General features: G+C 36.6%; 3 protein-coding genes and 1 long non-coding RNA gene across 9 annotated transcripts; 2 read left to right on the top strand and 2 right to left on the bottom strand.

Moving 5' to 3' along the window:
• The first annotated feature begins 3,330 nt into the window (after window positions 1–3,330).
• LOC143462069 (putative RNA-binding protein RbpA) lies at window positions 3,331–7,032 on the top strand. 4 transcript variants are annotated; one of them, XR_013118136.1, is made up of 3 exons: window positions 3,331–3,750; window positions 4,062–4,152; window positions 6,669–7,032. XR_013118136.1 is itself a non-coding variant. In XM_076960100.1 (3 exons), the coding sequence occupies exons 1-3, from the start codon at window positions 3,565–3,567 to the stop codon at window positions 6,726–6,728; spliced, it is 354 nt and encodes a 117-aa protein (XP_076816215.1). In that variant the 5' UTR covers window positions 3,417–3,564; the 3' UTR covers window positions 6,729–7,032. The 4 variants fall into 4 exon arrangements, 2 of the variants coding, with proteins under 2 accessions (XP_076816214.1, XP_076816215.1); XM_076960100.1 differs by having other exon boundaries at window positions 3,417–3,750; window positions 4,045–4,152; XR_013118135.1 differs by having other exon boundaries at window positions 3,332–4,152; window positions 6,669–6,710.
• Window positions 7,033–7,791: 759 nt separating this feature from the next.
• Window positions 7,792–9,177, top strand: LOC143462072 (uncharacterized). Its single transcript, XR_013118138.1, has 2 exons — window positions 7,792–8,165; window positions 8,282–9,177. It is a non-coding gene; the product is annotated as an uncharacterized LOC143462072 (long non-coding RNA).
• Window positions 9,178–10,203: 1,026 nt separating this feature from the next.
• On the bottom strand, window positions 10,204–12,426 carry LOC143462068 (putative RNA-binding protein RbpA). Its single transcript, XM_076960098.1, has 2 exons — window positions 11,944–12,426; window positions 10,204–10,572 (listed from the first exon to the last, which is right to left on the bottom strand). The coding sequence occupies exons 1-2, from the start codon at window positions 12,323–12,325 to the stop codon at window positions 10,523–10,525; spliced, it is 432 nt and encodes a 143-aa protein (XP_076816213.1). The 5' UTR covers window positions 12,326–12,426; the 3' UTR covers window positions 10,204–10,522.
• A 5,448-nt stretch (window positions 12,427–17,874) lies between these two features.
• LOC143462063 (putative RNA-binding protein RbpB) lies at window positions 17,875–21,932 on the bottom strand. Of its 3 annotated transcripts, XM_076960083.1 has the most exons (3): window positions 21,460–21,844; window positions 21,062–21,169; window positions 17,875–18,234 (listed from the first exon to the last, which is right to left on the bottom strand). In XM_076960083.1, exons 1-3 carry the CDS (start codon window positions 21,694–21,696, stop codon window positions 18,085–18,087), a joined length of 495 nt encoding a protein of 164 aa, XP_076816198.1. In that variant the 5' UTR covers window positions 21,697–21,844; the 3' UTR covers window positions 17,875–18,084. The 3 variants fall into 3 exon arrangements, with proteins under 3 accessions (XP_076816198.1, XP_076816199.1, XP_076816200.1); XM_076960084.1 differs by lacking the exon at window positions 21,062–21,169 and having other exon boundaries at window positions 21,460–21,932; XM_076960085.1 differs by lacking the exon at window positions 17,875–18,234 and having other exon boundaries at window positions 21,460–21,932.
• Window positions 21,933–27,357: the final 5,425 nt, after the last annotated feature.

Raw genomic sequence — 27,357 nt, 5'->3', positions numbered from 1 at the left:
CTTTTATCTATTTTTAGTAGGCTACAACGTACATTAGTGAATCCTTGTATTCAATAATGGGTTAGGTAAAATCTATATATCGTGAAAGCCAAACGACCACTTAACAGAATTGGTACGAATTACTGTAACAACTTACCAACCGGATTAAGCAACTTACAGATAGCCTGGAAACGCACAAGTCTTCTGAGCGACATATATTTGCAGCATCTTATTAAATAAACTGTTTAATTTTAAAAAATTTTGCATATTCACAATTTAACACACTAGTTTGCTGTATATGGCTCATGCTTGAAAAACGTTGGCCACCCCTGGGCTAGTCTCTAACAGCAGAAGCCTTTCCAAGTTGTTTGTCGATTTTGGAACGCTTTGTGCCTTGTCTTTCGATTACCCGCATTCACAAACCACGTGGCGAACGAACCAAACCCTTGCGTGACCTTTACTTTTCGTCGGCCTTGTGGAAGGCCGGTTAGAGTATGGCGAAAGTATGGCACCTGACACTTAACATTAAAAGAGAGGTTAAGAACAATTTTTTAGCTCAACAAAAATTCTTTTCTGTTTTGGCCTTGCACTCAATATGTATGTATTGTAAATATTTTTTGTATATAATTTGTGTGTGTTTTTTTGAGCTGCAATAAAATATACTGCACTCAATATACATGTATATGTATATACAGTACAACTTGCAGCGTTCAGGGGTGTATCAAGGATTGCCATAAGGAAGAGCCAAAAAATTCTATAACAATGACTATTTATTGCATGCATCGTATAATTAACTAAAAAACGATTTTGAGACGCCGTATACGCGACCGTTCTTTTATTATTAAAAATACCCGAACAAAGGTCACAAGTAAGGGATTGCGATGTGTAAACTAGGAGTGAAATTGCAAATACCCTTATGGTCCATATCATGGATGTCGTGGTTAACCTTGGGGCTTTTATGCTACACGTCTCGAATTCGATTCTTGCCGTTTTTTGTTTCTTTTTTTTTTGTTCAAACTAATTTCTAATTTAATTTAGAGTCTAAAGTCTCTATTTTAGACCTCGTCATGATAGCAGAGAGTTTAAGTTGGAGGGAATTAGTATTAAATTAAATTAAACTTTGAAAAAAAAATTATTTTCGTTTGAAAAAATAGCATTTATTTCAATTCGCAGCTTGGCTCAGTAATTTAATTAAGATAAGTGAGAGTGAGTTTGGGTCAGAGGGGATTAGTTTTGGGTGATTTACATTTTGGAAAAATTAATTCGTGGTTCTCAGTTTAAATTACATTTCAATTCACTAACTAGTGTAGCTGCCATTCACCGCATTTGTATTTTCCTACTGCGGTAAACGACGTCGGCTAAACAAGTGTCTACTGCAACGGCCGCCGTTAACCGAAATAAGAAAATATCAGTTGTGTAACCGGCTAGCCGTTTTCGCGGGTAGCTTTTTCCAAATTCGATAACCGGGTGCCAGTGAAATAGACGCTGCCTACAGATATGTTGTAATGACTCAAATCACGTTTTTTATTAATTTGATTTGAATCGAGTCTTGGAGAGTAATTTGACGCCAGTCATTAGATATTTGTTGCTAATTTATTAACAAACTGAGTTACAGACATTTAATTTCGTTGTAAAGTTGCAACGTTTAATAGCCGTATTAGTAGGCTATAGTAACAAGCAAATATCAAAGTTATTTCTCTGTAGAACTTTTTAAGCCTTTTCGGTTTTGCCACATTTTCTTGTACATTGGCGCGTGTTAGTAACAACTGGCTTTGATTTTTCGTCCCCATCGCGCTTTTGGCCGAAAATAAATTCATTGATTGATTGTGCTACCGCAGGTGGTCGCAAACATATTAGCAGTTAATGACAATAATTTCCCCAAATTTGACAAGGCCTCGACGGCAAAACGTGCATTACCGACCAGTATAAGTATATAAAAATTTGTTAGCGTCATTACGGTCACCAAACGCGAATTTAAAAAAAATTTATTAAAACACATTTAATGTGTTTTACTTTTCGTCGGCCATATGGACGAGTGGTTAGAGCAGCGGTTGTTAGGTAGTGGGAAATTTTCCCACAGTGGAAAATTTTGCAGGTTCAGCTGGAAAATATTCATTAAGGTTTTGTACACAATAATCCTATTCACTAACCTATCCTGAGTTGACTTTGTATTTGTGGTACGTATCAGAAATGTTTGATTTGATTACAAAAAAATCGTTAAGTTGAAGTGTTTGGTTAGTTACATTAAACTATGTTTAGAAGTGAGGCTTACTTTAGCTCTAGCCAAAAATCTGTTAAAAACTAAATGGGGAAATTTGGGGTGTGGTAGTTGGCGTAAATGGCAAATCAGATGAAAAAACTTAAGAACTACTGGGTAGGACGTTAAAGCACCTGACAGTTAACATATAAGTAAAAAAAAATAATTATCCGCGTCTAAAATTTCAGCAATCCATCCCATCAAAAATGCGCGCAACGAAAAATGGTACAATGACATACCAACCACGTGGTCAACGAACCGAACCCTTGCGTGACCTTTACTTTTTGTCGGCCTTGTGGAAGAGCGGTTAGAGCACCTGCTACTTAACAGAATTGTTAAAAGCGTTTTTTTAGCCCAACAATAATTTTATCTATTTTTGCCTTGCAATAAAAGTGTTAATATACATGTAACTTCAGCATAGAGTAGCGTATCTAAAAAATGAGTTGAGGAAGAGCCAAAACTTTCAAAAAGCTTGGCATTTTGTTGTGAATAGTATTGAAACAACGTATCAAACAAGTATGGGACGCCGTATACCAGTCGGCTCCATGTTCAATTTGTCAATCCAATCCATTTTTCGTATTTCTTCCGAATCTTAGGACCGTTTTTTTTATGATTGAAGGTTTTCATTGGAACGTGCAGGAGATGTTGTCGATTGTTATTTCAAATTCCAAAACTATGCGGTAATAGCGGTTAACTGAGCTGTACCTTATATTAATTTTACAATTACCAACTGGTTTGAACCATAATAATTTGGTGAGCTTATTGCGAAGGCAAAACAAAAACACTGTGGGTGCTTGAATATTTTCACTTTTATGCTATTCTAGAATTGGATTTGAAATAAACTAATCAAGAATATTCAATTATTCTACATCAAAGTGCCAGTATTTTGGACTTGAAAACTGAGAGTGGACCTATACGCCGGCATTTACGAAAAGTAAATGATTTACTTTGAACATTTAGTGCACTATTAGGCCTATTGGCCAGAAAAATGGTTCAGAAAAACAAGATTCTACTGTATATGATATATATAACTATTATACTTATTTGTCCAATCCCCAATATTTTTTATACATTTCAAGTTTGTACAAGACGAATCAATAATATAAAAGTTTGTCTACTGCAGGATTTTGATACATTAATACAAAATAAATAACCAAAAATGGGAGATAGTTGTAAGGTTTTTGTTGGAAATCTTTCTTACGACGCTACTGAGGATGAACTTAAGGACACATTTAGAAATTGTGGAAAAGTTGAAGATGTGGCTATAATCACAGATCGTGATACTGGCAGAGCTCGTGGTTTTGGGTTTGTCACCTTCAGTTCTCCGGATGAAGCCGAGGCAGCAATCAAGGGACTTCATCAAACTGATTTCAAAGGACGTGATCTCACTGTTCGGGAGGCGGAGTCACGAAGAGGTGGTGGAGGCGGATATCGTGGAGGAGGTGGCGGAGGCGGTTATCGTGGAAGAGGTGGTGGATATGGCGGCGGACGTGGAGGTGATGGTGGATATGGAGGTGGTTATGTTAAGTCTTGCAGATCAAATTGAAAACCAGTATAAAACTGCTATTGCTATGAAATATTTAACAAAGACAAGGGCTTTTGCTTTTCACTAACCAGGATATATATCTTTTGTATAATATATATATAATAATATTTTGTTAGTAGCGTTAATGCTTAGCTGTTGTTTAGCTTTTAGAAGATGTTTTTTCATATGCTTACTGAAACAACATGTTAGTTATGGGACTGGACATACTTATTTTGGGCCAAAATAATCATACTAATGTTTGTTCTTTTGTGAACAACCCAAGCGTAAAATATCATATAGACCAAGTGGATATTTTCACAAGCACTTAGAAATGTCCCCAAGGGTGACACACATCAGGAGTTATGTGTTTGACAGGGATTTAAATGACGAGGTAAGAAGGCCAATTTAACATTTCAGTTTTTATTCCAGCATCCCTCATAACATTAAGCGAATTGTTATTTATTTGCTTAGTTCGTAACACTACATAATAATCGATAGGGTTGGGACAAGCCATATTTTATTAATTTGTGTTTAAATTTTGTTGTTTTAAGGGTGAAAAGTGATGACATATCGCAAAAACACAATTTAAATTAGGCGCTTAGCCTTCTTCCATTTTTTTGCCAGAATTTTTTCTTAGCAGAGAGCTTTTACGCTGGTATACAGTACTAAATTGATGCTTTATAATGTATATGAATGTTTTGCTGATAGCCAAATACTGGTGCATTGAGTTTTAATGCATATATGATATTTTAAGTGTTTTGCTCACATAAACAAACCTTAAACTGCTGTTTTTACGTTCAATGCACCAGGTTATGTGTTGAAGTACCAATGCTAAATTGGCTGGCTGAGTTTCAATTATAACAACTTAGACTTGGCCATATCAAATACTTTCAATTCTCTTCTGTCCCAACCCTAACAGTAGTTATTAGGTATAATATTATGCTTATGTATATACTAGGTTTTCAAACTTTCTTTGGTTTTTTTAAAGTATAACATTATAACAACTATAGCAATGTTTTGTGATATATATGCGTGTTGATTTTAGTCACAATAAATGATAAATTTGGTTGCTCAAAATATATCTCATGGGTCTATTGTGAATTGCAATAAGTGTCATTTTCATTTTTGTTATATTTATTTTAAATTTTTTAGTGTTTTCTTACAAAAAATTATACCATAGTTCAAAACATCCCAAATTTAGACATACCATTAGTTTGTGCTAACTAGGCATGTTGTTGAGATTAAACCTTGTTGATTATTGCTTAATAGATTGTTCGTTAATCTGACTCCATTGATATTGCATTCATTAACCCCTGATAGCTTAGTTCAGCATTACAGCACCAAAAGCAAACTGTCAATGTCTTTCATGTTGATTTATTTTAATTCTCAATGAAACAGGTCCTGTTTTCAGAGCACGGAATAGAGTTGCTTTCTGTTGACCAGGGGTTCTTAAACTTTTTGGCACACGCCCCTCCCCTTGACGGTACCTAAAAAATCCGCGCCCCACTTCATTGCAAAATAAAAAAGCATCAAAAAAAACAACAGTTTATTTTCAATTAACTTTTATTAATGTGACGGATGTAGTTGTTTTTGGAAACCAAACGTTTAATTTGAGGCTTTGTAGAAGATAATGCATATATGTCATCTCTCGCGCCCCTTATGAATCTTACACGCCCCCTGTTTAAGAACTACTGCAGTAGACTGTTAATACTCGACTCAACAATTGAAAACTAACGCATTGAGCGCTGTAGTACGAATGACGTGATTCGTAAGTAATCAAAACTGGGTCGCGTATTTTAAACACCAAAATCTAGCCCAACGCTTGTTGATGAATACACGAAATAGAACACAAATAACATTATAATATATCATCAGATCTGCACGAGAATTATGACCATACATGTTGGGTGTGATTGTCACAATTATGAAGGGCTAATTATGACAATAAACACAAGAACTCGACAGTTCAAATGCTGGGCTTTTCTAAACAAGAACTATCTATCACTGTGTTACACAAACAATGACTTTTGCTTATTATAGTATGTTTGCTAATGGTTCTGAGATGTTATGTAATAAATGGTATAGGTTAGTAAGATTTAAAACAGATCTGAAACCCAAACATATCTCACGACACATTGCACCTAAATACTGTAGATTTTTCCGTATTTAAAAGCTAGAAGTCTGTCACAATCACACCCAACACACATTTGCATTTGAGTTTCCATGTAAAGTTTGAAAAGTGGTCATTTATTACAGTAAATTATCCATTATCGCGACACTTTGTGCCCTAGTTTTGGGCTTAATGTTATGTTGGCACTAAAGGGCAAAGTGATTTTACTGTTTTCATTAAAAGCTTGACACTGAAATATCGGGGTTAGCTGATGATTATACTTTTTGGCGTTTTCAGTAGGGAAAAAACAGATTTGTAGTTTGCTGCTTAGTTTCGACTATGCGGTAGACTCCTCCTAATATGACCACACACACCACCAGACCATATTAGTTATTATATCTGAATGGCCACAATGACCGAAACTGTTATAGTGCCGTGTTTAACCCCACTAGGTTTGGTACGGTTAGGCTCAAAATGGCAAAAACATCAAATTCGTCATTTATTTCATTAAGATTAAAGAGAATCATTAAAGTAAACTTAAGTAGATGAAATAAGAATACATTTGGGATAATTGCAACTGTCAAGTTGCATGTTTGCCTTAAAAAATTAATAAAAAGACCCAAGAAATGGTCAATATATCCAAAGACTGGTCATAATAAACAGAATTTTAAGTGGCAAAATTCGTGATCAGATGAAAATGGTCTTATTAAGCAGACTACACTGTACTTGAGAAGTTTCATCAAGACAACCTTTTTTTTTGTTGGTGCTTTGTATTAAACAAATCCCTTATGTTGCAGGTGGTGGCGGCGGCGGCAACTACAATGGAGGCAGATATGACAACTAGTGATTGCAAATGACATATTAAGCAATTCTTTTGTAATGTTTAAAATATACTTTCTGCCAAAGCAAGTCAGGCTTTTCTGGGTTAGCATTTATAGTTTCAAGCTCCTAATATGTTGTGTACTATCATATGGGCCACCTGTATATGGATATAAACTACAATCATTTGTTTTGCAATGTGTCTCTGCATTTTTGTAAAAGTTGCTGCTAGAGCATTTTGTACATCTTGTATCGTGCTTTTTGGCGTACCTTTATAGAAATGTGTTGTAGTATTGCTTTGCCTTTTTGTCATTCACATCAATTAAAAGTGGAAGCTTGAAATGGCTGTTTTGCACGATGCTATAGCCTGAGTCTGTGGTGAGCAAACAAAAATCAGCAACCTTAAGTTGAAGTTTGTATTTGGAAATTAAACATCATCAAAATTGCCGCTGTACCAGACTAGAGCAAATTAGAAAACTATACTTTATCATTAGTGTATTTTTGTATCTGTTGGAGGAAGCGGTACAGCAACGGCAGGAATAGACGGTTACATACTGAATAAAAAACGTCCCCACCACGCCTTTTCCGAAAAATAAATTCATTGTTTGATTATGCTGCCGCAGGTGGTCGCAAACATATTAGCAGTAAATGACAATAATTTCCACAAATTGCACAAAAAGCGGAGGGCAAAACGTGCATTACCGATCAGTATGAGAATGTAAAATAGTTATTAGCGACAGCACGGTCACCAAACGTAAATTTAAAAAAAAATATTAAAACACATTTAATACAAAACAAAAGTTAAGCTGATAGTTTGGCAGCACATAAGCGTTGTATTATTACCGTCAAGATGGAACCGACCGGTGTGTCTGGATGAAAAGCGAAACCCCAACTTAAATGAACACCATCCACGGGACCAGAGTCCCGTTCTGGTGGCCTGTATACAAGGCAACAATCTTTTACACAGATCGGTAGTGCGAGGAAGTAGAACATGGCCTGCTACGTCACTCATGTCCAATCAGCTAGTTTTGAATATGCAGATATCATCAGTGATGTAGGTGCCAGGAAGAGTTTGTCGATTTTTTGGAACGCTTTACGCCTTGTCTTGCCACATACCATGTACGCCAAAAATGACAAAAATCCCATCAATAGAGTTTATAGAGAGACTTTGATACCCGCTTTCATAAATCAAGTGGTGGACGAACCAAACCCTTGCCTGAATTTTAATTTTGTCGGCCTAATTGACGAGTGGTTAGAACAGCGGTTGTTAAGTGGTGGAAAATTTTGCAGGTTCAGCTGGGAAATATTCATTCACGTTTTGTACACAGTAATCTTTATCACATGAAAAGTTTTATCGTAAATGAATACACCGTATACGCTACAGCTCACTGTTTAACATTCCTTTTACACTGTAGCCACTGCCCAATCGCTTCATGCACAAATAGATGTGGAAACAGCCTACATTTAAAGTAATGGTAAGCAAAAACGTGAATTAAATGTTACTAAGCTGAGTTGACTTTGCATTTGTGGTACGTATCAGAAATGTTTGATTTGATTACAAACAACTCGTTAAGTTTTAAACTATGTTTAGAAGTGAGTTTCCCATCCATCCCGTCAAAAAAGCGCGCAACGAAAAATGGTACAATAAATTACCAACCACGTGGTCAACGAACCAAACCCTTGCGTGACCTTTACTTTTTGTCGGCCTTGTGGAAGAGCGGTTAGAGCACCTGCTGCTTAACAGAATTGTTAAAAGCGTTTTTCTAGCCCAACAATAATTTTATCTATTTTTGCCTTGCAATAAAAGTGTTAATATACATGTAACTTCAGCATAGAGTAGCGTATCTAAAAAATGAGTTGAGGAAGAGCCAAAACTTTCAAAAAGCTAGGCAATTTGTTGTGAATAGTATTGAAACAACGTATCAAACGAGTTTAAAACGCCGTATACCAGTTGGCTCTGTGGCGTTCGGACAATTTCATAATTGCAATAATTATATATATTGGCATTGCATAAAGTTTGATTTTTCTCCAGTCTAGATAATGTAATAATGTGCAAAGCTTGTAGCGTGCTGACATAGATTGAAGTGTTTCAAGTACCTTGTTTTCGTGGTGTAATATGCGACACGTGGTTTATGGTAGCAGGTATTGTTCTAGTATCTTTAATCACAAGCGTAGTTTCAAACCAATATGTGATATAGTAAGTGTGTCAAGTGGTTTTTTTGTACTGGTGTAAAGCGGTTTGAATGCTTTGTGAGAAAAAGGCTTAAATTGGAACTGACACGTGATTATGGGCTGATTGGTCAATACTTTAGTATAAAAAGAAATGTTTTGTTTAAATCGCTCTCTTCTCTGACTCGTACGAATTGAATTCTTTTCTGAGTTATTCTATTTTGAATAAGTAATTGCTAACAAATTGGGAATTGGAATCATGGTGTAAATATCCTAATTCGGACAAGTTATTCGGACAATATAGCAAATTTGAACTTATGAAGTTGGTGTTGATTTAAGAAGCAATATAGAGACAGTAAACGCAACGGAGTCAAAGACAATCATAGGAGTCAGACAATAAAACTGAAAGACTGGGTTTGGCTTAGGCCATCCCAAAACCATTACCACACCACCCAATCCCATAGCTCCATGTTCAATTTATCAACCATTTTACTTATCTTCAAAAGATCAAGCCAGTTGTTATGGGCATGCATGTTATGATCTACATTCTACAAGAACTAAACAGAAACCTGTACTTTTATCGGATGTTAAACAAGACCAAAAACCTAAGACAGAATAAACCAACCAGAACGACAACCACCAACCAGCACTCAAAGTCAATATCGACCTTAACTACACCTAGAGATGGACCTTCTACAATAAGGGAACCTTAAGAACCAAGTCTCAGAAGATTCCCATCCAATTTTCATATTTCTTCTGATTCTTAGGAACCGGTTTTATTTTATGATGAAGGTTTTCATTGGCACATGCAGGAGATGTTGTCGATTGTTATTTCAAACTCCAAAACTATGCGCTAATCGCGATTAATTGAGCTGTACCTCATGTTAACCTGACAATTGCCAACTGGTTTGAACCATAATAATTTGGTGAGCTTATTGCGAAGGCAAAACAAAAACACTGTGGGTGCTTAAATATTTTCACCTTTATGCTATTCTAGAATAGGATTCGAAATTCTGGATCCGGAATAAACTATTCTGGAATAGTCAATTATTCTGTATTGTAAATCTTCAACTCCACCCATTTTTTTATTCAATGTGTAACCGTCTACTCCCTCCGTTGCGAACTTTGTACTCCCTACTCCAACAGAAAAAATACACTAACGATAAAGTAAAGTAACGTTTTCTAATTCGCTCTAGTCTGGTACAGTGGCACTTCTCATGATATATTCAATCACATTTTGATACTAAAATAATGTTTAATTTCCAAGTACAAACTTCAACGTAAGGTTGCTGATTTTTGTTTGCTCACCACAGACTCAGGCTATAGCATCGTGCAAAACAGCCATTTCAAGCTTCCACTTTTAATTGATCTGAATGACAAAACGGCAAAGCAATACTACAACACATTTCTAAAAAGGTACGCCAAAAAGCACGATACAAGATGTTCAAAATGCTCTAGTGGCAACTTTTACAAAAATGCAGAGACAAATTGCAAAACAAATGATTGTAGTTTATATCCATATACAGGTGACCCATATGATAGTACACAACACATTAGGAGCTTAAAACTATAGATGCTAACCCAGCAAAGCCTGACTTGCTTTGACAGAAAGTATATGTTAAGCATTTCAAATGAATTGCTTAGTATGTACTGTAATTGGCAATCAATAGTTGTCATATCTGCCTCCATCGTAGTTGCCGCCGCCGCCACCACCTGCAACATAAGGGTTTTGTTTAATAGAAAGCACCAACAAAAATAGGTTGTCTTGATAAAACTTCTCAGAGTACAGTGTAGTCTGCTTAATAAGACCATGCACTGTACATGACCATTTTCGTCTGATCACGAATTTTGCCACATAAAATTCTGTTTACTATGACCAGTTTTTGGATATAGTGACCATTTTTTCAGATTTTTTATTAATTTTTTATGGCAATCACGCAACTTGACAGTTGCAATTATCCCAAACGTATTCTTATTTCATCTACTTACGTTTACTTTAATGATTCTGTTTAATGATTCTTTTAATAGAAGACTGCATTCTCATGGCAAGGTAAAGTCTATGAAGTGTCAGTTGAAAAGCTTTGACTACAACCTAGTTTGAAGTGACTAAATTTAAGAGATGGAATTTAATTTAATTTAGTCCCTTCTACAGGATTCCACAATTGATGCATTGTGCTTTATAAGGAGGGCGTTGCAGAAGCAGTGAACTTTAAATTTATGTGATTTTTCTCGTATTCGCTCGTACTGCGCGTGTACGTAGATCTAAAATAATTGCCTCACTTAGCAGTTATTATCCGGTTAACCGGTTAGATAAATTCCAAATATACGGATATATCCGTTATCCGGATAGTAAAAATCTTTGATATCCGAACTAACCCTACTATCAGCCCAACATTTACATTATAAAGCATCAATTTAGTACTGTATACCAGCGTAAAAGCTCTCTGCTAAGAAAAAATTCAGGCAAAAAAATGGAAAAAGGCTAAGGTGCCAATTTTAAATTGTAATTTTGCGATATGTCATCACTTTTCACCCTTAAAACAACAAAGTTTAAACACAAATTAATAAAATATGGCTTGTCCCAACCCTATCGATTATTATGTAGTGTTACGAACTAAGCAAATAAATAAATAACAATTCGCTTAATGTTATGAGGGATGCTGGAACAAAAACCGAAATGTTAAATTGGCCCTCTTACCTCGTCATTTAAATCCCTGTCAAACACATAACTCCTGATGTGTGTCACCCTTGGGGACATTTCTAAGTCCTTGTGGAACTATCCACTTGGTTTAAATGATATTTTACCCTTGGATTGTTCACAAAAGAACAAATAATAATATGATTATTTTGGCCCAAAATAAGTATGTCCAGTCCCATAACTTACATGTTGTTTCAGTAAGCATATGAACATACATCTTCGTATTGCTAAACAACAGCTAAGCATCATTGCTACGAACAAATTAATTATTATTATATATATATTATACAAAAGACATATATCCTGGTTAGTGAAAAGCAAAATCCCTTGTCTTTGTTAAATACTTCAGGTTTATTCTGGCTAACAATCTGATCTGCAAGACTTACCGTAACCACCTCCACTTCTTCCACCTCCATATCCACCACCACCTCCACGTCCGCCACCATATCCACCACCTCTTCCACGATAACCGCCTCCGCCACCACCACGATATCCGCCTCCACCACCACCACCTCTTCGTGACTCCGCCTCCCGAACAGTGAGATCACGTCCTTTGAAATCAGTTTGATTAAGTTTCTTGATTGCTGCCTCGACTTCATCCGGAGAACTGAAGGTGACAAACCCAAAACCACGAGCTCTGCCAGTATCACGATCTTTGATTATAGCCACATCTTCAACTTTTCCACAATTTCCAAACATTTCGTAAAGTTCATCCTCAGTAGCGTCGTAAGAAAGATTCCCAACAAAAACCTTACAGCTATCTCCCATTTTTGGTTATTTATTTTGTATTATTGTATCAAAATCCTGCAGTAGGCAAACTTTTATATGATTGATTTGCCAGGTACACACTTTAAATGTATAAAAAATATTGGGGATTGGATAAATAAGTATAACAATTATATACTGTATGTCATATACACTAGAATCTTGTTTATCTGAACCATTTTTCTGGTCAATATAATAGTGCACTAAATGTTCAAAGTAAATCATTTACTTTCTGTAAATGCCGGCATCTTGGCCCACTACCAGTTTTCAAGTCCAAAATACTGGCACTTAGGCCTATATTTGGTGTATAGGCCCATGCCGCGTTTTTGTCTTAGACTACAATAAAATAATCGTACCTCACAACAAGAAGTCTCAAGACATTCGCTCGCCGTCGCGACGCTACAACTACATAACAATGCATTGTGCTTTTGAAAAAAAGATATCTCATAGCATAATCGTTTTGAACGACAAAACAAATTCCTGCAAATATGCCTTGTGATAATGTATTAACTAATGTAACATATGAAGTTAAATAACATTTGGAAACTTAGTTTTTTAAGTGTCGTATCAGCAAAGCGCAACACTCCGTCACGACAGCTTCCTGTTTGCCGTTATAACTTATGCTATCATGTTTCGTCTCGGCCTTTTTGTATGCGTTTGCTTGCTGTAGAAGCCTTTCCGTTGTGTTAACAATTACCAGCAACCAGTAATATCATACAGTTGAAAATAGCAAAAGTCTACTAATCTCAAAGCTATAACATAAACAGTTGTAATGAATGTACACAATCTTATATTACATTAGTTCATAATATTATCACAGCCTATTTGCATGACTACTTATTGCAACTCAGCCACTTTTTTATTTTCCTACACATACGCTTTTAAAAGTGTAGTGTATTTTCTACTGTGTTACAAATTCTCGTTATGAATTGCCATTGTCAGATAAAAATGTCTCCTGCAGCAAAGAGCAGAAAATTTGATGCTACTTTTAGTTAAAAGTTTGCCAGAAAAACTAATAACTTAGCAGCATTTAAAGAGTTTGCAGCGAAAGACTTCGGTCTTTTGCTGCTCGGCGCCGTGTCTAAAAAAGGTTTTCATCGTATTGCCACCAGGTACTTTAGAAGACAGATTTTTCATATAAATCATGATTTATCTCACCCTGGTGAAAGTGGCACTTTAAAATTAATTGCTGATCGTTATGTTTGAACAAGAATGAGTAAAGATCTTAACGGTTGGTGCAGGACTTGCCTCCACAGTGGGCGATCGAAGATTCAACGTCACACAGTAGCACCCCTGATGAAATTTCCTCCACTGTCGGAACGCTTTTAAAATATTATTTGGACCTGGTTGGTCCATCAACAGAGTCAACGGGTTTTCGTATATCTTAACCATCATTTGCAGCTTCAGTAGATGGATAAAGTCATTCCTTTACCTTACAAATCATCTCAAACGGTTACGTCTGCTTTGATTTCAAACTTTATAGATTGTTTTGGTTGTCCTCTGGAAACACTTTATTCTCGATTACCGTACCCACCATGACAGCGTCAGCATTTATCGTTTCAAGCCGTGTTTTGTTGACATGCTTGCCGATTTAAAACGTACGATCTATTCGATGGCCCGCAGTAAGTATATTGACTAAAATACTAGGCCTATAGAAGCTTCGTAGGCTCGTCTCAACCAGCAGAAACCTTTCCACGTTGTTTCAATTTTTATTTCGTCTTTACTCCAGGGGACGAAACATTTTAGGTTTAGTAGCCGTACTAGTAGTTACAAGCAAATATCAAAGTTATTTCTCTGTAGAACCTTTTAAGCCTTTTCGGCTTTGCCACTTTTTCCTGTTCATTGGCACGTGTTTGTAACAACTGGCTTTGATTTTTCGTCCGCACCACGCTTTTTCCAAAAAATAAAATGATTGATTGATTGTGCTGCCGCAGGTGGTCGAAAACATATTAGCAGTTAAAGACAATAATTTCCACAAATTTGACAAGGCCTCGAGGAAAAAACATGTATTACCGATCAGTATAAGAATATAAAAAAGTTATTAGCGTCAGCACGGTCACCAAACCCAAATTTAAAAAAATATTAAAACACTTTTAATACAAAAGAAAAGTTAAGTTGATAGTTTGGCAGGACATAAACGTTGTATCACCGTCAAGATGGAACCGATTCAACCGACCGGTGTGTCTGGATCAGTGCTGCTCAAACCGGGCCACTTGGCTCACTAAAGAGGGAATTTTTAATTCCAGGGAGGAATTGGGGAGGAAAAACTGTATATGAAAAAAACTTTAATTTTATTTGTAACAAAAAAATCCTCTCGAAGAGGTTGTTTAGATGTCTACAATAGTGCGCGAGGACAAGCTCCTTAAGTGCAGTGACTGACGTTATAAACGTGTGTGTTTGGTTCATAATGGCTATCGTTTTCTCTTTATTGTTAGTAAGGTACTTATAGAACTAACTAGTAAGCTAGTGATGAAAAAAAGAGGAACACACGATATTTGCGGAGACCTTCGAGCAAAACTCACACGCTTTTCTCCCCGATTTTCTTTATTAACTTCTCAACATGAGGCCCACGGTTCTCACTAACAATGAGCAACGATTTGTTTGTAAATTTGTTTGGTTATTTTGTAAGAGCGTTCTTTTGCAATTTTGAATTTTATTCCTGAGATAAATCTTCAAAAGACATCATCCAGGGACAATATTCAGGTAGTGTAAAATTTGGAAATTATTTTTTGTGATTTGGGGGGGGGGGGAGGAATTGACGGTGTTTTGGTTGATAATGGAGGAATCGGAAAAAAACTTTGAGAACTACTGGTCTGGATGAAAAAGCAAAAACCCAGCTAAAATGAACACCATCCACGGGACCAGAGCCCCGTTCTGGTGGCCTGTGTACATGGTAACAATTTTTTACACAGATCGATTGTGCGAGGAAGTAGAAGAGAGCCTGCTACGTCACTCATGTCCAATCAGCTAGTTTTGAATATGCAGTAATCATCAGTGATGTAGGTGCCAGGAAGAGTTTGTCGATTTTTTGGAACGCTTTACGCCTTGTCTTGTCATATGCCATGTACGCCAAAAAAAAACAAAAATCTCATCAATAGAGTTAATAGAGACACTTTGATACCCGCATTCATAAATCAAATAGTGAACGAACCAAACCCTTGCCTGAATTTTAATTTTGTCAGCCTAATGGATGAGTGGTTAGAGCAGCGGTTGTTAAGTGGTGGAAAATTTTCTACCAGTGAAAAATTTTGCAGGTTCCACTGGGAAATATTTATTCACGTTTTGTACACAGTAATCCCATTCACATAAATACTTTTGTCGTAAATGAATACATCTTATACGCTTCAGCTTACTGTTTAACATCCCTTTTACATTGTAGCAACTGTCCAATATCCTCATGAATACATAGAGGTGTAAACAGCCTACATTTGAAGTAATGGTAAGCAAAAACGTGAATTAAATATTACTAAGCTGAGTTTACTTTGCATTCGTGGTAGGCCTACCTATCAGAAATGCTTGATTTGATTACAAAAAATCGTAAAGTTGAAGTGTTTGGTTAGTTATATTAAACTATGTTTAGAAGTGAGGCTTACTTTACCTCTAGCCAAAAAACTGTTAAAAACTGAATGGGGAAATTTGGGGTGTGGTAGTTGGCGTAAATAGGAAAACAGATGAAAAAAGGTTAAAAACTACTGGGTTGTCTGGGTAGGACGTTGAAGCACCTGACAGTTAACAGATAAGTAAAATAATTATTAATCCGAGTCTAAAATTTCCACAGTTGTCTTATCCATCCCGTCAAAAATGCTACCAACGAAAAATGGTACAATGACAAATCAACCACTTGGTCAACGAACCAAACTCTTGCGTGACCTTTACTTTTTGTCGGCCTTGTGGTAGACTGGTTAGAGCAGTGGTTCTCAACCTTCTGATCTTGGCGGACCCCTTTTGGTGCTGTCAAAGCAGTTGGCGGACCCCTGAAGTTTAAGCAAACTAAGGGTTCTGAGACTGCACTTAAATGTTGCTTTGCTTAGTTTTACTTAATAGTCTTGGTGCACAACTGCGCTATTCATTCACAATAACATCAAACTATGCGGATATTTTTATTTATTTCAAAGCGTTATCTATACCTTGCTCACAACAAGCTGCTAGTTACAAGCTAAAACTGAGAAAGCGATTACGTGCAATCTCCAGCAACTTAAAATCACTGTATCCAGCTGTCTTCTCGTATAATCCGCAATCTAGTGCATCACAATAGGCCTTCCCTGCGGGTGATAAATCTAAATAAGCTTTCGTATTGTCCCATCACAATAGGCAATTAAGCAAATGTTCCAGCCTATTTCAAAAAGCAATGATAAACAGCAAAAAAAATTTAAAAACTCGTACTTTATGTTGCAAATTTCGAAGTTCTCAAGGACCCCCTGAAAACGTTTCGCGGACCCCTGGTTGAGATCCACTGGGTTAGAGCACCTAATACTTACAGAATTGTTAAAACGCTTTTTTCTAGCCCAACAATAATTTTATCTATTTTTGCCTTGCAGTAAAAGTGTTAATATACATGTAACTTCAGCTTAGAGTAGCGTATCTAAAATTGCGTTGAGGAAGAGCTAAAACTTTCAAAAAGCTTGGCAATTTGTTGTGAATAGTACTGAAACAACGTATCAAACAAGTTTGGGATGCCGTGTGCCAGTTAGCTCCATGTTCAATTTATCAATCATTTTACTTATCGTCAAAAGATCAACCCAGTTGTTATGGGCATGCATGTTATGATCTGCATGGACTAAAAAGAGACCTGTATTTTTATCGGATGGTAAATAAGACCAAAAACCTAAGACAAAGAAAGCATCCAGAACGACAACCACCCACCAGTACTCAAAGTCAATATCGACCTTAACTACACATAGAGATGCACATTCTACAATAAGGGAACCTAAAGAACCGAATCTCAGAAGATTCCCATCCAATTTTCGTATTTTTTCCCGAATCTTAGGACCCGGTTTTATTTTATGATGAAGGTTTTCATTGGCACCTGCAGGAGATGTTGTCGATTGTTATTTCACATTCCAATACTATGCGCTAATCGCGATTAACTGAGCTGTACCTCATGTTAATTTGACAATTATCAACTTGTTTGAACCATAGTAATTTGGTGAGCTTATTGCGTAGACAAAACGAAAACAATGTGGGTGCTTAAATATTTTCACCTTTATGCTATTCTAAAATAGGATTCGAAATAAACTAATTTAGAACATTCAATTATTCTCTATTTTACATCATACACCCATTGTTTTTATTTAATATGTAACCGTCTACAGTACACCCTCTGTTGCGAGCTTTGTACCGCCTACTCCAACAGATACAAAAATACACTAATGATAAAGTACAGTAACATTTTCTAATTCGCTCTAGTCTGGTACAGCCGCACTTCTCATGATATATTCAATCACATTTTAAAACTAAACTAATGTTTAATTTCCAGTACAAACTTCAACTTAAGGCTATGATTTTTGTTTGCTCACCACAGACTCAGGCTACAGCATCGTGCAAAACAGCCATTTGAAGCTTCCGCTTTTAATTGATGTGAATGACAAAAAAGGCAAAGCAATACTACAACACATTTCTAAAAAGGTATGTCAAAAAGCACGATACAAGATGTACAAAATGCTCTAGTGGCAACTTTTACAAAAATGCACAGACACATTGCAAAACAAATGATTGTAGTTTATATCCATATACAGGTGGCCCATATGATAGTGCACAACATATTAGGAGCTTAAAACTATAGATGCCAACCCGAATTGCTTTGGCAGAAAGTATATGTAAAACATTTCAAATGAATTGCTTAGTATGTACTGTAATTGGCAATCAATAGTTGTCATATCTGCCTCCATCGTAGTTGCCGCCGCCGCCACCACCTGCAACATAAGGGTTTTGTTTAATAGAAAGCACCAACAAAAATAGGTTGTCTTGATAAAACTTCTCAGAGTACAGTGTAGTCTGCTTAATAAGACCATGCACTGTACATGACCATTTTGGTCTGATCATGAATTTTGCCACATAAAATTCTGTTTACTATGACCAGTCTTTGGATATATTGACCATTTTTTGGGACTTTTTATTAATTTTTTATGGCAGACATGCAACTTGACAGTTGCAATTATCCCACATGTATTCTTATTTCATCTACTTACGTTTACTTTAATGATTCTCTTTAATCTTAATGAAATAAATGACAAATTTGATGTTTTTGCCATTTTGAGCCTAACCGTACCAAACCTAGTGGGGTTAAACACGGCACTATAACAATTTCGGTCATTGTGGCCATTCAGATATAATAACTAATATGGTCTGGTCCCAATGTGGTCATAATAATAGGAGTCTACCGTATAGTCGAAACTAAGCAGAAAAGTACAAATCTGTTTTTTCCCAACTGAAAACGCCAAAAAGTATAATCATCAGCTAACCCCGATATTTCAGTGTCAAGCTTTTAATGCAAACAGTAAAATCACTTTGGCCTTTAGTGCCACCATAACATTTAGCCTAAAACTAGGGCACAAAGTGTCGCCATAATGGATAATTTACTGTAATACATGTAACAAACCACTTTTCAAACTTCACATGGAAAATCACATGCAAATAATGTGTGTTGGGTGCGATTGTGACAAACTTTTAAATTTACGGAAAAATCTACAGTATTTAGGTGCAATGTGTCGTGAGATATGTTTGGGTTTCAAATCTGTTTTAAATCTTACTAACCTATACCATTCATTACATAACATCTCAGAACCATTAGCAAACATACTATAATAAGCAAAAGTCATTATTTGTGTAACACAGTGATAGATAGATCTTGTTTAGAAAAGCCCAACATTTGGACTGTCGAGAATTTGTGTTTATTGTCATAATTAGCCCTATATAATTGCGACAATCATACCCAACACCCAACATGTATGGTCATAATTCTCGTGCAGATCTGATGATATGTTATGATGTTATTTGTGTTCTGTTTCGTGTGTTTATCAACAAGTGTTGGGCTATATTTTGGTGTTTAAAATACGCGACCCAGTTTTGATTACTTACGAATCACGTCATTCGCTCAATGCGCTAGTTCTCAATTGTTGAGTCGAGTATTAACAGTCTACTGAATGCAACTCTATTCCGTGCTCTGAAAACAGAAACTGTTTCATTGAGAATCAAAATATATCAATATTAAAGACATTGACAGTTTGGTTTTTGTACTATAATGCTGAACTAAGCTATCAGGGATTAATGAATGCGATATCAATGGAGTCAGACTAACGAACAATCTATTAAGCAATAATTAACAAGGTTTAATCTCAACAGCATGCCTAGTTAGCACAAACTAATGATATGTCTAAATTTGGGATGTTTTACACTATAGTCTAATTTTTTTGTATAAAACCCTAAAATATTTATATAAAATAAATATAACAAAAATGAAAATGCCATTTAGTGCAAAGCGCAATAGATCCATGAGATATATTTTGAGCAGCCAAATTAACCATTTATTGTGACTAAAATTAACATGAACTGTTATAATGTTATATTTTAAAAAAAAAACAAAGAAAGTTTGAAAACCTAGTACAGTCGAAATCGGTTAATCGCATATCGGTTAATCGCATACATCGGTTAATCGCATAGCATTGCATAATCCCAAACCATTCCCATTCACTTGTGAAAAAAATTCAACGGTTAATCGCATAAGGGTTAATCGTATAAATCGGTTAATCGAATAGGAATTCTTGATTGATTTGTAGACTTGTATCACTTAACCGCATATTTCCTTTGATGAAGTGTTAAGTTGCTGAAGATTATCTTCACCAATAAACAAAAATCGAAAAAAGGCCTTCTCTACAGTGATTATGAACCACAAAACTACGTTTCATTTAAGGATTGTTACGGATCGTTACATCACAATAGAACAACAAGACTAATTTTTATTTAAGGATTGTTACGTCGCAAAGCGCAAACCACGTGTCGAAATCGAAAAGAAGGAAGCTCACTTGTTGCGTCATAATGCATTGTGTCATTCCAAAAAATCGGCGGAGGAGCAAGAATGCGTGCGCCGGTGTTTAAAAAAGAGAATAGCGGAGAAAATGTAGGAAATGCATACATCGGTTAATCGCATAAAAAAGCTTGGCAAATTGACTATGCGATTAACCGATTTCGACTGTATATACATAAGCATAATATTATATCCAATAACTACTGTTAGGGTTGGGACAGAAGAGAATTGAAATTACTTGATATGGCCAAGTCTAAGTTGTTATAATTAAGACTCAGCCAGCAAATTTGGCCTTGGTATGTCAACACATAACCTGGTGCATTGAACGTAAAAACAACAGTCTAAGGTTCGTTTATGTGAGCAAAATACTTAAAATATCATATATGCATTAAAACTCAATGCACCAATATTTGGCTATCAGCAAAACATTTACAATATAAAGCATCAATTTAGTACTGTATACCAGGGTAAAAGCTCTCCGCTAAGAAAATTTCAGGCAAAAAAATGGAAAAAGGCTAAGCGCCTAATCTAAATTGTGTTTTTGCGATATGTCATCACTTTTCACCCTTAAAACAACAAAATTTAAACACAAATTAATAAAATATGGCCGTATAAATAATTATGTAGAGTTACGGCCTAAGCAAATAAATAACAATTCGCTTAATTTAACGAGGGATGCTGGAATAAAAAGTGAAATGTTAAATTGGCCCTCTTACCTCGTCATTTAAATCCCTGTCAAACACATAACTCCTGATGTGTGTCACCCTTGGGGACATTTCTAAGTGCTTGTGAAAATATCCACTTGGTCTATATGATATTTTACGCTTGGATTGTTCACAAAAGAACAAATAATAATATGATTATTTCGGCCCAAAATAAGTATGTCCAGTCCCATAACTTACATGTTTTTTTAGTAAGCATATGAAAAAACATCTTCTAAAAGCTAAACAACAGCTAAGCATTATTGCTACTAACAAAATATTATTATATATATATTATATAAAAGATACGGTATATATCCTGGTTAGTGAAAAGCAAAAGCTCTTGGCTTTGTTAAATATTTTATAGCAGTAGCAGGTTTATACTGGTTTGCAATTTGATCTGCAAGACTTACCGTAACCACCTCCACTTCTTCTTCCACCTCCATATCCGTCTCCTCCACGTCCGCCGCCATATCCACCACCACCACCACCACCACCACCTCTTCCACGATAACCGCCTCCACCACCTCTTCCACGATATCCGCCTCCACCACCACCACCACCTCTTCGTGACTCCGCCTCCCGAACAGTGAGATCACGTCCTTTGAAATCAGTTTGATTAAGTCCCTTGATTGCTGCCTCGGCTTCATCCGGAGAACTGAAGGTGACAAACCCAAAACCACGAGCTCTGCCAGTATCACGATCTGTGATTATAGCCACATCTTCAACTTTACCACAATTTCTAAATGTGTCCTTAAGTTCATCCTCAGTAGCGTCGTAAGAAAGATTCCCAACAAAAACCTTACAGCTATCTCCCATTTTTGGTTATTTATTTTGTATTATTGTATCAAATTCCTGCAGTTGGCAAAACGTTTATATTATTAAATGGCTATGTACACTTGAAATGTGTAAAATATAATAGAGATTGGCTAAACGAGCATCACATATATATATATATATGTATATATAATATACAGTAGAATCTTGTTTATCTGAACCATTTTTCTGGCCAATATGATAGTGCACTAGATAAAGTAAATCATTTACTTTCTGTATATGCCGGCATCTTGGCCCACTACCAGTTTTCAGGTCCAAAATACTAGCACTTTCGTCTATACTTGGTGCATAGGCCCATGCCGCGTTTTTGTTTCAGACTGCAAAGTTCCTCCAAAATTGCCTGTTTGCCTGACTACTTATTACAACTCAGCCACTTTGTTGTTTTCCTACACATACGCTTTTAAAAGTGTAGCGTATTTTCTACTGTGTTACAAATTCTCGTGAGATAAAATTTCTTGTTACAAATTTCTAAGATAAAAATGCCTCCTGCAGCAAAGAGCAGAAAATTTGATGCTACTTTTAAGTTAAAAGTTATAAAGTTTGCCAGAAAAATTAATAACTTAGCAGCATCTACAGAGACTGAAACGTGTCTCAGAAAGGTTTTCATCCTATTGACCCCAGGTACTTTAGAAGACAGATTTTTCATATAAATCACGATTTATCTCACGCTGGTGAACGTGGCAATTTAAAATTAATTGCTGATCGTAATGTTTGGACAAGAATGAGTAAAGACGTTAACGGCTGGTGCAGGACTTGCCTACACAGTGGGCAATCGAAGATTCAATGTAACACAGTAGCACCCCTGATGAAATTTCCTCCACTGTCAGAGTGCTTTTAAAACATTTATTTGGACCTGGTTGGTCCATTAACAGAGTCAACGGGTTTTCGTATATCTTAACCATCATTTGCAGCTTCAGTAGATGGAAGGAAGTTATTTCTTTACCTAATCGTGCAACCAAAGTAACCTCAAACGGTTACGTCTGTTTTGATTTTAAACTTCATAGGTCGTTTCGGTTGTCCTCTGAAACTGTTTCTGACAGAGGCGCGGAATGGACGTCTGTGCTTTTCTCTTAACTGCGTACATAGGTGCGAAACACAAGCAGACTTGCGCCTACAGACCCAACTGCCAGCTGCAATGGACAAATTGAAAGCCAACATCGAACGTTGAAGAGCGCCATCAAGTGTCATGCGGTTGGAAATGACTCTTACTACAAGCTCGGTTGGATTTTGTTAGGTACAGTGTTCGAACGACCTGGATAGAAGATATCAACGGTTCAATGGCTGATATCTCTATGGTACCACTTTACGTCTCCAAGCGCAATTTTTTAAACCATGTGACCAGATAACACCGGCCAACACAAACGGATACTGCAAATGCCATGTTCTCAACACACTACAGAAAGACGTGTTTCTCAGATTCGTGCGGATATTGCTGGAACAATGCAAAATGACTTGTTAAATTCCCATTCTTTCAGTCTGGCTTTTGACGAATCTACCGACATTCAGGACAATCCTCAACTAGGCTAGCCATATTTGCTCGTTATGTTTCCTTCAAGATTGCCGTGAAAGAGGACTTGTTAGACATGGTAGGCTGGCATTAAAAGAAACGACGCGAGGCATTGACATTAAAGATGCACTTGACAAAGTCTTAATAAAAGCTCTGGTCCCTCTTAAAAATCTTGTCAGTGTAGCGACCGATGGTGCTGTGGGGATCATGTAGAAATTGCAATTAGTTATATAAATTGGCATTGTATGAGTTTTTGTATTTTTTCTCCAGTTTAGATAATGTAATGTTTGCAAAAGCTTCGTATTCATGCTAAGCTCTTATTCAAACAAAGAAATTCTAACCGACATATTGACGCAGATTGAAGTATTTCAAATAGCATTGTTTTCACGGCGTAAAGTTTGAAGTGTACTTGATGAAATGTTTGGATGACGTAGATTCGTAGAATAATAGATAGTACACACATACACGTAGCAACGATAAATTAACATGGCGTTAGCTGATTGGCTGACGTGTATGATATAAAACGTTAAGCTTGGTTCATATTGTTATGCTCTGGATGCTCGGGCCGGCGAGGCTCTGCGAGGGCTTGTCCCTTCAGGACTTGCTAGTACTTCTCTCGGTTTTTAGTTTTGGATCTGTTTTACGTTTTGGCTTATTCAGTATTGAATTCAAGTGATAGTTCTATTCAAAAATGGGAATGGTGTAAACGTCTCTATTTCGATACAACTTATTCGGACAATATAACAATTTGAACTTACGAAATTGGTGTTGATTTAAGAAGCAATAGAGACAGTAAACGCAACGGAGTCAAAGACAATCATAGGAGTCAGACAATAAAACTGAAAGACTGGTTTGGCTTAGGCCATCCCAAAACCATTACACCACCACAAATCCCATAGTGCACCGGCAATGGTGGGAAAACGTTTCGGGTTACTTGAACTAATTAAGAATGATCCCAAGTTTCCTAATTTTTACCAGTTCATTGCATTATTCTCCGCGAATATCTCGTATCGTATCTAAATATCGTGAAAGCCAAACGACCACTTAACAGAATTGGTACGAATTACTGTAACAACTTACCAACCGGATTAAGCAACTTACAGATAGCCTGGAAACGCACAAGTCTTCTGAGTGACATATATTTGCAACATCTTATTAAATAAACTGTTTAATTTAAAAAACTTTTGCATATTCACAATTTAACACATTAGTTTGCTGTATACGGCTCATGCTTGAAAAACGTTGGCCACCCCTGGGCTAGTCTCTAACAGCAGAAGCCTTACCAAGTTGTTTGTCGATTTTGGAACGCTTTGTGCCTTGTCTTTTGATTACCCGCATTCACAAACCACGTGGCGAACGAACCAAACCCTTGCGTGACCTTTACTTTTCGTCGGCCTTGTGGAACACCGGTTAGAGCACCTGACACTTAACAGAGAGGTTAAGAACGCTTTTTTGGCTCAACAAAAATTCTTTTCTGTTTTGGCCTTGCACTCAATATGTATGTATTGTTACTATCTTTGGTATATAATTTGTTTGTGTTTTTTGAGCTTCAATAAAATATACTGCACTCAATATACATGTATATGTATATATAACTTGCAGCGTTGAGAGGCGTATCAAGGATTGCCATAAGGAAGAGCCAAAAAATTCTATAAGAATGGCTATTTTTTCTATACAATATAATAATATATAATTAACTAATAAAACGATTTTGAGACGTAGTATACGCGATCGTTCTTTTATTGTTATAAATACCCGAACAAAGGTCACAAGTGAGGGAGTGCGATGTGTAAACAAGGAGTGAAAATGTAAATACCCTTATGGTCCAAATCATGGATGTCGTGGTTAACCTTGGGGCTTTTATGCTACACGTCTCGGATTCGATTCTTGCCGTTTTTTGTTTCTCTTTGTTTTGTACAAATTTATTTCTAATTTAATTTAGGCCTCGTCATGATAGCAGAGAGTTTAAGTTGGAGGGAATTAGTATTAAATTAATTTAGACTTTGAAAAAAAAATTATTTTTGGTTGAAAAACAGCATTTATTTCAATTCGCAGCTTGGCTCAGTAATTTAATTAAGAGAGGTGAGAGTGAGTTTGGGTCGGAAGGGATTAGTTTTGGGTGATTTACATTTTGGAAAAATTAATTAAAAATTACCACCACTTCTTCTTCAACCTCCATTTCCGCCGCCATATTTACCACCACCACCACCACCGCCGCCATATCTTTCTCCACCACCACCTCTTCGTGACTCCGCTTCCCGAACAGTGAGATCACGTCCTATGAAATCAGTTTGATGAAGCTCCTTGATTGCTGCCTGGGCTTCACCCGGAGAGCTAAAGGTGACAAACCCAAAACCACGAGCTCTGCCAGTTTCACGATCTTTGATTATAGCCACATCTTCAACTTTTCCACAATGTACAAATTGAAATTTATTGGGGATTGGACAAATAAGTATAATAGTTATATATATCATATACAGTAGAATCTTGTTTTTCTGAACCATTTTTCTAGGCAATATGATAGGCTAGGCCTAGTACATTAGACAAAGTTAATCATTTACTTTCTGTAAATGCCGGCGTATAGGTCCACTACCAGTTTTCAGGTACAAAATACTGGCACTTTGGCCTATACTTGGTGTATAGGCCCATGCCGCGTTTTTGACTTAGAATAACTTACAGTAAAATAATCGTACCTCACACCAAGAAATCTCAAGACATTCGCTCGCCGTCACGACCCTACAACTACATAACAATGCATTGTGCTTTTGAACAAAAGATATCTTATAGCGTAATCGTTCTCAACGACAAAACAAATTCCTGCAAAATTGCCTGACTACTTATTGCAACTCAGCTACTTTTTTATTTTCCTACACATACGCTTTTAAAAGTGTAGAGTATTTTTTACTGTGTTACAACTTCTCGTTATGAATTGCCGTTGTCAGATAAAAATGTCTCCTGCAGCAAAGAGCAGAAAACTTGATGCTACCTTTAAGTTAAAAGTTTGCCAGAAAAACTAATAACTTAGCAACATCTAAAGAGTTTCCAGCGAAAGACTTCGGTCTTTTGCTGCTCGGCGCCGTGTCTAAAAAAGGTTTTCCTCGTATTGCTACCGGGTACTTTAGAAGACAGATTTTTCATATAAATCATGATTTATCTCACCCTGGTGCATGTTGCACTTTAAAATTAATTGCTGATCGTTATGTTTGGACAAGAATGAGTAAAGACGTTAACGGCTGGTGCAGGACTTGCCTCCACAGTGGGCGATCGAAGATTCAACGTCACACTGTAGTACCCCTGATGAAATTTCTTCCACTGTCGGAACGCTTTCAAAAAATTATTTGGACCTGGTTGGCCCATTAATAGAGTCAACGGGTTTTCGTATATCTTAACCATCATTTGCAGCTTCAGTAGATGGAAGGAAGTCATTCCTTTACCTAACAAATCATCTCAATCGGTTTCGTCTGTTTTGATTTTAAACTTCATAGGCTAGGTCGTTTTGGTTGTCCTCTGGAAACTGTTTCTGACAGAGGCGCGGAATGGACGTCTGCGCTTTTCTTTGAACTACGTTCATAGGTGCGAAACACAAGCACACCCAGCTGCTATGGACAAATTGACGGCCAACACAAATTTTGTGGCGTAACTGTCTCTGTTTATGACAACATTAAGATACAATGCTCTCCGTTATCCCACGAATCCGATAGTTCACGTGGACCCGCGCTTACTTACCAGCTCTCATGTCTTTGTCAAGCACGATGCAACCCGCAAATTCTTGGACAGGCCATACCGAGGACCATGGTTGTTTCGCGTTTTTAAAAACACTTTATTTTCGTTTACCGCACCTACCATGACAGCGTCAGCTATTATCGTTTTAAGCCGTGTTTTGTTGACATGCTTGCCGATTTACAACGTACGATCTACTCGATGGCCCGCACTAGGTAGGCTATATTGACTAAATTACTAGAAGTTC

This window comes from Clavelina lepadiformis, chromosome 6, assembly GCF_947623445.1.
Source record: "Clavelina lepadiformis chromosome 6, kaClaLepa1.1, whole genome shotgun sequence".
NCBI classification, from domain to species: domain Eukaryota; kingdom Metazoa; phylum Chordata; class Ascidiacea; order Aplousobranchia; family Clavelinidae; genus Clavelina; species Clavelina lepadiformis.
This window is presented reverse-complemented; position numbering and strand designations above follow the sequence as displayed.